This window comes from Trichosurus vulpecula, chromosome 5 (genome assembly GCF_011100635.1).
Source record: "Trichosurus vulpecula isolate mTriVul1 chromosome 5, mTriVul1.pri, whole genome shotgun sequence".
In the NCBI taxonomy this organism is placed as follows: Eukaryota; Metazoa; Chordata; class Mammalia; order Diprotodontia; family Phalangeridae; genus Trichosurus; species Trichosurus vulpecula.
In genome coordinates this window covers 248994030-249007714 of record NC_050577.1, presented here as the reverse complement: position 1 = coordinate 249007714, position 13685 = coordinate 248994030, and the positions used below count along the sequence as shown (strand labels likewise).

Here is a 13685-nt window from a genome sequence, read left to right as displayed (position 1 = left end):
GTTGGGTGAGAAACAACAGGAGTAAAAGGAATCAAGAAATTTAGTTCTGCCGGAATACATTCACTGTCTTGGTACAAAGACAAAGGAAATAGCCCCTTCATGAAAATTCTATTTGAATATCTCATCTCTGGCAGTTCCTACCACACTGAAGAGTCCTCTAGTATTAGTCTGGAAAAGGACTGTGTGGTTTTTCTCCAAGGACTAGTCTAGTCAGGATCAGAGAGGCTCATCCCCAGAAGGTTAGACATAAGGTGATGAGTTTTCTGGCCCAGACGACCCATAAGCCATCTCTCCAAATTCATGGAGGGTTTGCAGGCAGCAGAGGGAGCATTCAGATAAATCCAGGGTCTTTTAAAGTCCTGGATCCAGAGTAAGTACAATGACACTTAAGTAGAAATTTTCTGAAGAATGAGGTCTATTTGTTGACATTGATAAATTACATGAAAATCATGTGCAAAGAATGGATGTGGCCTCCCTCTCCTGTCAATCCTAGAGGGCTTCTCTGGCTGGGCAGTCTTTCAGAGCTTAAGAAAATTATTATCCTGAGGTAGGTTTTTCCAGTCCCTCCCATATGTTAGGATGATTCATCGATGGCAATGAATTCAGGAAATACTGGTAGCTCCAACAGATACAGTATCAGCACATGGGAGATTACATTTTTAAATAGTTTTAAATTGTTACTTGTCAGTGTTCTTAACCTGTTTTTTATGCTTAGGAATGAGGGCCCATGCCAATTTTTGTATAAATTAGGGAGGACTAAAGACTAGACACATAACTTAATTGATGCAGGGAACTCCCAAATGAGGAAACTCCTTTTAATGCAGGTTGACACTGTAACTGATAGCCTTTGAGAATTACTTAGTGCACTGAGAGGCTTAGTAACTTAAGCAGAGTCACACAGCCACTATGTGTCAGAGGTAAGACTTGAACCCTATGTTTTCTGTTATCAAGACCAGCTTTCTCTCCACTTTACCACTCTATCTCTTGGAGGGTATGGAAAGGGTAAAACAAGTTAACCTAAGATGTTTGCCAGTATCATGGAAGATAGAAAATACAAGCAAGAAGGATTGCCTAGTGATGAGACTCTACAAATCTTTCTATTTGCAGACAACATTGCACTAATTGTATCCAGCCTGGGAGCACTACACAGCCTTGGCATGGAGTATCTGGAACAGGGACTTGTGATGAATTTTCCAGGGGCTTTGGGACTGGATCACATTTGGGATCATGTTTGCTCCGTGCTCACAAAGACACCACAGTGCTTCCTGCCCTCAGTGCCCATCATTTTAATAACAGTATTCTCCGAGGGAGAAATTAGTTGTAAAATATGCAATTACAGAAGCTAGGAAGGATAAAAAATATAAATAATGTCAAGAATGAGGGAAAGACACGTAGTGAGTAAAAGTGGACTACCACATTTTACCGCTGTTGACTTGCATGTAGGAAATGGAAGAAACTAAATTATTGAGGACACATTTGCTCAGAAAAGGAAATGGACAAGTTGTGTAATAGAAATGAGAAGCAACAGACGGACAGACTTAAAAGTATACAGGATCCCAGAAGGATCCAGTTAATGAAAGAAAGGCCGCTACTTCAGATGGTATGTGGAAGATTTGGGGGGAAACAATGGCCAGGAACTAAATAAGTTGGGGTGCAATCTCTATTGGAGAAGGGAGTTCCATTGATGAAATCAAGATGCCACCCAAGTACCAAAGTACAGTATAGGTGACAGCGGTGAACAGCTTCATTATCATTGTCATCACCATCTTGAGGGTCTTTGCTAGGCACTGGGAACACCAAAATGTGTAAGATACAATCTCTGCTCTGGAGGGGGCTTGCAGTTCCATTGGGGAGAGAGGATACCCATGTGAAAAGATATAAGGCATCAAAAAAAAACCCAACAAGATAAGGTCCTTGGTTAATTCCATATTTTGATGGATCAGTGACCATATGGATGAGGGTACTCTCTCCAGTAGTACAGATTGAAACTTATCAGTGCCTCCTCGTCCTCAGAAATTCTTTTCCATATCCTCCTGTAAATCCCAAGGATTCCACCCAAATGCTGGGAGATATTTTTCTAGAGCTCTTAACATAGTGTGGATCTCAGTAGAGCATACTGGCTATCCATTAGTTATCCTTTGCTCTTGGTAAATGGCAAGCCCATGCCCTTTTCTGGACACACATCTCTCTGATGATATCTATAATGGGTAATATTCTATTGCTTACCCATGCCTACCATGTACCTTTTTCCATTGTCTTTTGGGACTGCTGAGACAGCTGCAACTTTAATTTGTGTCTATTAACTATAAAATGTTTTCAATTGGTTAAAGCAGAAAGCTTCTTCCAACAATGCATCTGTCATGCATATATGTCAAAATTACATGAGATTCCTTGAAAGATGTAACAAAAGATCACTGTTGGACGACACTTCTGTTATCCAGTGAAATATAAAATAGGGGAGACATATACTTTCCAAAGGTGTTTGTCACTATCATAGAAGATTATAATCACAAATTCCAAATTTAAGAGGGATTCCCACTGGATGATGAGGTCTTTTAGATGGCCCTGTTGGAGAATGATATTTTGTACTGTGCCGTAAGAAATGATCCAGCAATACCACTACTAGGGCTGTACCTTAAAGAGATCATAAAAAAGGGGAAAGGACCCATATGTAGAAAACATTTTATAGTAACTCTTATTGTGGTGGCAAAGAGTTGGAAATGAGGGGATGCCCATCATTTGGGGAATGGCTGAACAAGTTGTGGTATATGAATGTAATGGAATACTATTGTTCCATATGAAATGATGAGCAGGCGGATTTCAGAAAAACCTGGAAAGACTCACATGAACTGATGCAGAGTGAAGTGAGCAGAACCAGGGAAACATTGTACACAGTAACAGCAACACTGTAATGACCAGCTTTGGTAGACTTAGCTCTTCTCAGCAGTGCAATGATCTAAGACAATTCCAAAAGACTCATGATGGATAATACCCACATCCAGAGAAAGAAGTATGGAGTCTGAATATAAGTCGAATACACTGTTTTCTTTCTCTTTTTTGTTTTTTTTTCTCATGGTTTTTCCCTTTTGTTCTGATTCTTCTTTCACAACACGACTAATGTGAAAATATGTTTAATATGATTGCACATGTATAGCTTATGTGAGATTGCATGCCATCTTGGAGAGGGGGGAGTGGAGGGAGGAGGAAAAATTTAGAACTCAAAATCTTATAAAAGTGAATGTTGAAAACTAAAAATAAATAAACTTCATTTTTAAAAAGGGAAAAAGGAATCGTGAGCTGGTTTATTTTAGAAAAAAAACATGGAAAGACTTGCATGAAATAATGAAAAATGAAGTGAGCAGAACAGTGTATGTAGTAATAGCAATATTGTTTGAAAAATAATTGTGAACAACCAAGTTATTCTGAGTACTATGAGTACCAAAATCGACTCTAAAGGACCTATGAAGGAAGATGTGATCCACTTCCAAAGAAAGAACTGACAAATAGAAGTACACATAGTATGATTTTCCATATATTTATAAATCTGCATCAAATGGGGGCCTTCTGAAGTGCAGGGGGAAGGGGAGAGGGAAGGAGATAGTTTGGAATTTAAAATGCAGCAAAATTATATTTAAAAAGAGAGAGAATGGTATTTTGCCAATTGCTTTATGGCTGAGTACAACACAGGTCAGCACACGTTAAATGCCACCAAATAAATGAATGAGTGGTAAAGGAAGGAGCAAGAACTGTAGGCTCTGATGGTCATTTCTTGATTGTTACTTTTTATGTTTTCTGTTGTTGCCTAAGGACAGACTAATAAATCCCTCTGCATTATTCATTTCTTTTTGTGGAGGTTGCACTCCCTCATTTTGTTTAAATGGAATATAGGTTTTCCTATGGTTGTAAAATTTAAATATAGTATTTCAAGATAAAGTCAGATCACTGGTCCACCTTTAAAAGATAATAAGGAATACATGGCCTGTGCAGTATCTTACATTTCTACAATGACAACTTTTTGAAAATGTTAAATTGCCAATGACATTGGCATTTATTAGAATTCTATGGCTAAGACTTTGCAAAGTTTTAAAAAGAGGTATCATTAGGCTTGAAAACATTTCCTCATCAGCATGTGTGAATTGATGAGATGTTGCACATGTCTGCAAGGGAACATCATTGTCTAGCAAGTAAAGTTAATGACTGTTAGCCCTGGCCTGGAGTTACAGTATCTCGTATTAAACTTATGTCTGTACAGGACAACACAATCTACCTTTCTGACTAAATTTAGTCACTCTGGGTTTCACTGATCATTCATTAAACTGACACATGTGGATCCAACCTTTCATTTGTTCTCTACCTATCTACCTTGACTGATAATGCTGTCAGTCATACATGTGCCATGTGTGCGTTATGTATTTCATCCATACGTGTATGAATGAAAGTGCCAGACTAGGACATAGACGTAGTGTGCTAGCATGGCTCTGTAGCTAACTAGCTGCACTACCTTCTGGAACTTATCAGACTTCTTGAGATGTCAGTTTTCTCAAAAATACTCTCTAGGGGCCTCTCTATAATTTTGTCTGAATTCTCTATGACTTAGATGTTACTGAAAGATGTGATCATTCTGATTTACTCCTAATGATTAATATGTGGTAGGATTAGTATTTCTAAACTTGCATGGAAAAGAAGTAGACAAGCTACAGAAGCTGCTCTGTGACACTTCAGGTGAATCCAATATCTTTCATCTGCCATAAGCTACATGAGGAAATAGACTCCAAGACTGACCACAGTATTCCCATCATTTATCATCTTTGCTAATTTGATGCTCAGAATTATTTTTTCATATCTGTTATAAGTGATTTGTAGCAATCATGGTTGTTAATGACTTACAGAGTTGTTTTTTGTCTGGGGTTTTTCTTTGTTTTCTTTTTTGGAGAATTATACCCTCTGACTGCTCATCCATTGGAGAAAAAGAAGCTACAAATGTAAAAGGCATCTGGTTTTCTTCTAATTTGTGGTCCAACCTTCAAAATTCATATCACAGAGCCATTTATTTATTTTTTGCTTGTGTCTTAAAATGTACCTCTCCAGGACACATAGATTGTTCAGATGATTTACAGCCAAATCAATCAATCAGCCAATAAATATTTTTTAAGGAGGCACTAAGTAGCAACAGAACCAGTAATCAAAAATACTGTAGCAGAATGGAAATAATAAGATAAAATGTAAGAGAAATCCGTTAGTCAGTAGTCAGTAAACATTTTTTAAGTGCCTAACATGTGTCAGGCCTTGTACTAATATACAAATAGTAAGAGTCCCTGCCCTCTATCTGATAGGGGAAGACAACACCCAAAGGAATCTAAAAAGGGAGGGGGGAAGAAGGAAGGTACCTGGCAAAAAGGGATAATTGAGTCTAGCCCAAAGAATGCAGATGGTGGAAAATAAAGAGATGTCTGTCTTGGAAACTGTCTTTAAGTGGAGAATTTGGGAAGAGTTTTTTTTTTGCCCTCCAGACTTCTAGTCAGATCAGCAGAGGGTATTGAGGATTCTAATGAGGTGTAAGTACCAAGACTGATGCAGTCATAGAGGAGAATGATGGGTTTCCTGATGATGAAGTTTCTCAGAGCCTTGGTGGCATCCACCTGGTGAAAAAAGAAAAGGATAAGTGCAAAGCCCTTAACTTCTCTGTCACAGAAATCAACTGCATAAGCATAAGGTAGAAGACACTTAGTTTATGAGCTAGTCATAGTAAATTTAGGAAGTTTAATGGAGTGCAAACCAGTAAGTCAACAATGTGACCCAGCTGCCCCGCAAAACTTATTGGGATCTTTGGCTGATGAATATATGTATGTATGTATGTGTATGTATATACATATATACACATACATACATACATATATGTGTATGTGTATACATGTGTTTGTGTATGTGTGTGTATGTATGTGTATCTCAGAACAAGGAACATAACAGTTCTGCTGTACTTTGTCCTCATTAAAGCATATCTAAAATATAATGTTCAGTTCTGATCACCACCATGATTTAAAAGGAGTTAGATGGAATACAGCTGGAACAGGGTAACCAGGATGACAAAGGGTCTAGAAACATGGCTTATAAGGTTGGCTGAAAGAACTGGTGATTTTTAGCATGGAAAAAAATACAAAAATAAAGGGGGAAATGTTAGCTGTTTCCACACATTTGAAATATTGTCATATGGAAGAATGATTAGTCCTATTTTAGGTAGCTCTAGAGGGCAGAACTAGGACAAGGGTAAAGAAAATACAGAAAGGCATACTTTAGCAGAATTTAAAGAACTTTAAACTAGAGCTGTCCCAAAATGAAATGGTATCTTGTAACATATTGTGTGTCCTGAAAATGTTAAGCACAGGATGGGAGATCGATCAAAATAATCCCTAAGGGTGTCATAGTGGAAAGGCAGCATCAGTCTAGAGGAGAATGCTAGATGTAGATAAATCTTACTTCTGGAACTTACTGGGTGACCACAAGAAAATAATTTATTCTGTCTGAATCTCTTCTTTTTTAATGAAGCTATTTTCTTACCTGTAGTGAGAAACAGTTTGGTATAGTGGATAAAAAGCCAAACTGGGAATCCGGAAGAACTGGGTTCACATGTTGCCTCTGACATAACACTGGCTGTGTGACCAAGGACAAGTCACGTTAAGCCTTCAGTGTTCCAGGCAATTCTCTAAGATAGTAAGTTATGGTTAAGTCCTCAATTTATCTTTGTGGAAGGAGTTTGGAGGGATTTCCCATACCACTGGATTCCCTATACCAGTGAAATCACAGGTAAGATAAACAGATATAGAGAGGATATAATATGTACCTTTCAGAGTTGTTGTCAGGATCCAGTGAGATTAATTTGTGAAGGTTTTGCAGTCTCAAAGAGCAAAATATAAATGTTGCTGTCATTGTTAATCTCCCTTCCATCTATAGGATTCTATATGCTATGTGCAGAATACTGTGTTAGTCACTGTGGAAGTAAGGCACTATCACTGCCATCAAGGAGTTTACAAGGTAGTTACAGGGGCAAGACATGAACGTGTGCAAATTCTCAAAAAGTCCTTTACAGAGCCATGCGCAGTAAGTGTGAAATGGATGGTATGGACCCTAAGTGCTATAGAGCTCAAAGGAGGAAGAGATCACTCTGGGTTAGGGAAAATTACATGAAGAAAGCATGAGAAGAAACAGTGTAGTACAGAAAAAATACCAGCTCTGGAGTCAGAGAACTTAGGTTCAAATCCCACCTTTGACACTTGCTACCTCCCTGGGCCTCAGTTTCCTCATCTGTTAAATTACTTCCAGTTCTAGAGCTATGATTTTATAATGGACTAGTCTCTGAGGTTTCTTACAGCTCTAGATCTGTGGGCTTATTACATGGTAATTGTGTTTATATATTTTTAAAAAGTGTGAAGAGGGATTAAATTTGTTTGCTTAACCCTACAAGGTAGAACTAGGAACACTTGGGGGGAGTTTCAGATGGGCATTTCTGCGGTCAATATAAGGAAAAAAGTCCCTATAGTTAGAACTGGCAAGAGTAGAATTGACTTCCTCAGGTTGTAGAAGTTCCCTGGAGAATATCAAGAGGAGGCTGGATAACCACTTGGCAGAACTTTTGTAGAGGGGATTCCTGTTCAGGTTCATCCTAGCCTCTGGAGTCTCTTCCAACTCTGTGATTCTGTGATTTAGGAAGATTAATCTTTCAGCAGTATGCGGGTTAGCTACTTGGAATGAAATGGATTGGATTTTATTAAAAGAAACAGACTGGAGAGAAGGATCACAGAATTTCATAATTGGAAGGAACCTCAGAGGCCATATGGTCCAATGTCCCTGAAAAAAAGTCCCTGCTACAACATATTCCCCATAAGGATATTCAGCCTTTTTTTCAAGAGTCTTATTGAGGGGAATCCCCACTATTTCATGAAGCAACCAATTGCATTTTTGCACAGCCCTAATATAAAATTTTCCTTATATTAAACCTATAGTTGGCACCTCACAACTTCTACCCATTATTCCTCATTCTTCTCTCTGGGGCTAAACCCAACATGTCTCATCCTTCTTCCCTATGACAGCTATTCAGATGCCCAGACAGCTGAGTCTGTTCTTCACCAGGCTAAACATCCCCAGTTAGGATTCTATTAGAACAGCCTGAGTACAAAATGTTAAGTACCTAAATTCGGTATAGTGATAGAGCAGCAATGAATAGTAAGAAATGGATGCTAGTGATACTTTGGAAGAAGAGTCAGTAGGTATTAGTATGAGGATTAGTATTGAGAATGGGGGAGAACGAGGAACCCAAAATGGCTATAGTTTTGAGTCTGAATGATTAGCAACATGGTAACACCATTAATCGAAATGGAAAGTCATAGGGTAGAGCCATTTTGGGAGCAGACATGAATTCATTTGGGATATGTTGTTTGAGGTAACAGTGGGATGTCAAAATAGAAGACTAATGGACCGTTGAAAGGAAAAGGGGCCTTCCAGACAAAGAGCTAGGAGAGCTGAGAGCATATGCTTGACATGTTTGCGGTCAGATAGGAATCCATTTTGGTTGGAGCACAGAGTACATAACAGAAAATCACATGGATAGAACTGAAAAAAATGTTATTTCCAGTAAACCAAGAAGCCTGGTTAATCCATAAGCAAAAATAACCCCTGGATCACCAGTAGCTGAGAGTATATCTATATTAAGAATAACATTGACTGTATTCTGAAATAATTTCCTTAGATGGTTACGAATCCTGCATGAAAATTTTCCCAGACAGGTGCTCCAGAGTGACTGACATGCCATGACTCTGCCCTTTTTCTCTTCCTCTTCCCATGCTGTCCTGTAGACCTGATGATGTGCTTCTGAAGCGTACTCATGATGAGATCGTCCTACTGCACTGCTTCCTCTGGCCCCTGGTGACCTTCCTGGTGGGAGTCCTTATTGTGGTGCTGACCATCTGTGCCAAGAGCCTGGCTGTCAGAGCAGAAGCTTTGAAAAAGCGGAAGTTCTCCTAAAAGGAAATGGCACCAGAGAAAGGATCCAAAGATCAAAAGGAGATGAGGGGAAACATGTCATACCCTACTCTCTTTTTCGTCACTTCCTCAGGCCCTGCAAAGCTCCTTCAGCATCTTGGGAAATGTAGGTGTGGCCAGTGTCCCAGCAAGGACTCCTATGAGAAGGTTCCATGAATTATCTCTGGAAGGATTGTCCTCAAAGGCAGTAGGAATGAGCAACCGAAAGACTCAGAATCGCACATATATTAGACATTTCTGAGCAATGGCTAACGTGTTAAGCTCTTAGCTATATGGAAAATCCTGTAGATTTAATTTCATTTGAAAAAAAAAACCAACAGCATTCTACCATTTGATATGATGTAGAATCCAAACCATCATGACTAATGCTATTTAAAATATTAAAGCAGAGTGGTCTGATTCTTTTTTAATGTCTGCTTTCTATCCTGAATGCAGAGCACTGAGAGGTAAGGTTCTTTTATACTTCATTTAATTCTTGTGGATCAAAGTTTCACTTTTCTGTGAGGATTTCTGCACAAAACTGGACCTAACCATACTAACCTCTATTACTTTTCTTATAAAATGGTAGTAAACTTCTGTCTGGAGTAATCCCATTTCCTTCATTAAAAGCAGTCCTTAATTCTTAAAGGTTGGAAGAGGAATGCATTTCTGTTGTCACCAATGTTTTTGTGACATGTAAACAAGATGGATTTTTGGATTAGGAAGAGTTATCTTAAAATTGAATTTCCTCTGCCCAAATAGTGGTTCTTGATAGAGATCTGACTAAGAGAGAATGACTCAAACACTGTCCTTCCACTCTTAGAAAGGTTGGGGTTTGTTAGGTATCCTTTGTGTTAGAGTAATTGTGTAAGAGTGTGTGTGTGTGTGTGTGTGTGTGTAGGTAGGAGCAGGGGAGGTTCTCCCTTCTCTTGGCTGATATGTCCATACTCCAGATACTTGCAGGACAATTCTTCAGCATCCTGAAACCAACCCTTCCCCACCCCTCCTTTTGGAGGCTTACTGTTCACAATATGACAGAAGACAATCTTAATGGAAGAAGGAAAGAAACAAAACAGAAACCCTTGGATGAATGCTTATTAATCCCAAGCATCCTTAAAGTCATTTACTAGATCCAAAACTAATGTGGATTGACTAGGGCTTTGCTCCCAAGCAACCAAGGTACTGAAAGCAATTACACTCTTTTAGAAAATGGAAAATAATTGAGCTTACAGTCCAGTTAGTAAAAATAGTTTTTCTAGCAAGTATTTATTAAGCACTTAAGATTGTGCCAAGTACTGTGCTAGGTCCTTGGGATACAAAAACAAAAATGAAACAGTCCCTGACCTTCAAGGAGCTTGTATTCTATCAAATGAGAGATGTACATCTTAGAGAAGGCATGCTGGCACACCCTGGGATAAGCATTCCCACTGGGCCCTACTGTAGAAGCACACGAATACATCAGTATGTATACACATGTACAGAGCTTGAGACAGATGTGCCATCACACCCTGGGATGAGTATTGACACTTGCCCCCGTCTCCTTGTGGCCACTCTCTCATTCCTGCCTATGATGTACATAAATTTATACAAAGTAAATACAAAGCAATTGGGGATGGGGAGAGGCACTAGCAGCTGGAGGGAATGGAAAAGTCCTAATGTAGATGGTAGATGATACTTGAACTGAGCTCCAAAAGAGAGTTAGAGGTGAGGAAGGAGCACATTTCAGGCATGAAGGGCAGCCTATATGAAAGCGCAGAGATAGGTGATAAAGTGTTGTATGTGTGTAAGAAAGAGCAAGAAGGCCATTTGGCAGGACCATAGCATATATGAAGAGAAGTAATATGGCAGTGGAGGACATTAAAGACAAGACAGAGGAGTTTTTATTTAATTCTAGAGGCAATTAGGAAGGGCTGGAATTTAATGAGCAGGGGACTAGCATGGTCAGGTCTGTGCTTCAGGAATATCACTTTGGTAGCTGTGGAGGTTGGATTGGAGAGGGAAGAGACTTGAGACAAATAATTAAGGAGGCAATCACAATAGTCTAGGACAGAAGTGATATGAGACTGAACTAGGATGATGGTAGCATTTATTGAGAGACGGCAACAGAGAGGAAAGATGGAGAGGCAGAATTGCCAAGATTTGGCAACTGATTGGATATGAGAGGTGAGGGAGAGTAGACAATGCAACACTGGGTGACTGAAAGGAGGTGAAAAGTTCAGAAGAGAAAGGTTTGTAGGGGAAAGATGATGAGTCTGTTTTGGGCATAATGTATTTGAAACACCTACAGGACATCTAGTCTGAAATGTTCAATAGATAGGTGTTGTTTCAGGCCTGAAGCTCAGAATGAGGGAATCATCCCCATCGAAATGATAATTAATCCCAAGGCATCTGATGAGAGAGAGAGAGAGAGAGAGAGAGAGAGAGAGAGAGAGAGAGAGAGAGAGAGAGAGAGGGGAGGATGCACATTATAGAGTCTTGGTGTATATCCACTGTTGTGGGGCAAGATATGGGACGTGATCCAACAGAGATTGAGGAGGTGTGATCAGACAGGATGAGAATCAAGAGACAGATGTCATGAAAAACTAGAGAAGGTACCCAGTGGAAGAGGTTGGTAAAGAGTGTGAAATAGTGTAGAGGGACAGAGAAGGTTGAGAAGTGAAAAGAGTATTTCATGTGGTAATTAAGAGATCCTTGGTAAATTTGGAGAGAGCAGCTGAGTGATGTGGTTGGAAGATATTGCAAAGGAGTGAGAAGAAACGGAGGAAATGTTGGGGTGTCAACTGCTTTTTCTAGGAGCTTGGTTGTGAAAGAAGGAAAAATATAGACCAATGGCTTGAGATGGTAGAGTCAAGTGAGGATTTTTCAATTAAAAGAAGAAGCTACCAAAAGGGAATGTCTTCCGCATCCCTCTCTGCCCACTATCCCCACTTCCCTGCCAGGTTAGCACCTTTCCTGTCCAGTTCTGACCTGATGCTTCTGGGTAAGATGGTAGCCTTTTTAGTATGAGCTTCTCAGCTGCCTCCAGGTGTCCTAGGGTCTCTACTCATCCAACTGGAGCCTGTCTCTGTCTTCATGCCATAGACACAATGTCCTGAGACCTTTTCCGCACTTCTGGACCGAATTATTGATTTAAGGGTGCATTTTATACTTCTTGTCACAGGGCAGTTTGGGAAGCTTATCCTGTGTTGTCCCAAATTGCCAATTTTATCTCTGTCAGAGTTGAAATTGCAAGAGTTCCTCTAAGGAAGGCCCTCCAAACTCCTGTCTTCTTCACCCACAACTTTCTAATGGTTAAGGTTGTAGTGCTGGGGGTGTGTGTGGGGGTCCTTTTTTCCTTCTTCCTGTGCCCTAAAAGAGGGCTACTCCTTGCACACACATCTCAGGCAAAACATAAAGCAAAGTCTAGGATTTTCTGCCTTTTGACGCCTTCTTTCCACTGCAAAAGAAGGGATAAAATTTCAAGAGTTCTTCTGGTCTAGTCAGGGCCTCTGATCCCCTTTCTTGGTCTCTTTATTATTCTTCCTTTCTCCAAGCTTCCCTGGTGACACCTCCCCCCCACCCCCACTACTCTTCACCACTCTTTTAGCTTTTGATTGTGTCTGGCCTCAGGCAACTACCAATCTCCTAATCAATATGAACCAAGAAAACTTAAAAAAAATTTTTTTTGATGTCATGGTTACATTTGTCAGTCTGATGAAGCCTATGGACCTCTTCTCAGGATAATGTTTTAAATGCACAAAACAAAATTTGTAGGATCAAAAAGGAAATCAATCATGTTGAAATATAGTTTTCAAAATATTTAAAAAAAGACTCATAGACCCCCTCCCCACCAAAATCTAGGCTAAGAATTCCTGATGTAGAAGGAGAGATAGCAGATCCCTGCATGGGCTACCACAGCTCTTCTCAGTACTCACAAACAAACAAAACCAAACAAGAACTACTACATTGTTTATCTGGGTCACCCCACTCAAACACAGAAGGTTTGCAGAGCACTTTACCTACATTATCCTATTTGAGCCTCCTAACAACTCCATGAGGTATGTGCTATCATTATCCACATTTAACAGATGAGGAAACTGAGGCTAATGAGATTAAGTGGCTTACCCAGAGTGCACAGCTAGCAAGTGTCCCCAGTACAATTAGAATCCACATCTTCCTGACCCCAGCTCCAATACAGTGTCCATGATACCACCAATTCCCCTTTTATTAATAGAAAATAAAGGCAAATTGGTACTTGAGCCATTTCTACTGTTTCCCCAAGAGACAAAGTAGGCTGTGCAGTTGTTGTGGTCATACTTTGAATATAGGATTCTCCTTTTTGATCTCATTCAACTTCTCCCATATTCGACTGGAACAAGCCATAGCTATACTAACAGCTCACATTATGGTGAGGTAGCTAGGTTTAAGGTTCAGAAGATTTCAATTCAACTGATAGGGTTATGGATTGAGAGTTGGAGGATTCCTTAGACATCAGCTAATTCAACTTTCTCATTTCACCAAGAAGGGAATTTTGATTATGACACTCATGCTACTTGTCCCCTTGACATTATGCCATGCGGCAAGAAGAGAGCAACATGCTGCAGTGGAAAGAATGCTAGATTTGAGGTCAATCAATAAATAGTTACTAAACAACCATAAGTAACTCTTCCAGGAGCTGAGAGGTACAAATGTAA

General features: G+C 39.7%; 1 protein-coding gene across 1 annotated transcript in view; it reads left to right on the top strand.

Annotated features, from left to right (window-relative positions):
• Positions 1-9905, top strand: part of KCNMB4 (potassium calcium-activated channel subfamily M regulatory beta subunit 4) — a 102089-nt gene extending 92184 nt beyond the window's left edge. Inside the window, exon 3 of the mRNA XM_036761092.1 lies at positions 8847-9905. Within this exon, the coding sequence (XP_036616987.1) occupies positions 8847-9015 (169 nt within the window). The 3' untranslated portion in view covers positions 9016-9905. The remainder of the gene's footprint in view (positions 1-8846) is intronic.
• Positions 9906-13685: the final 3780 nt, after the last annotated feature.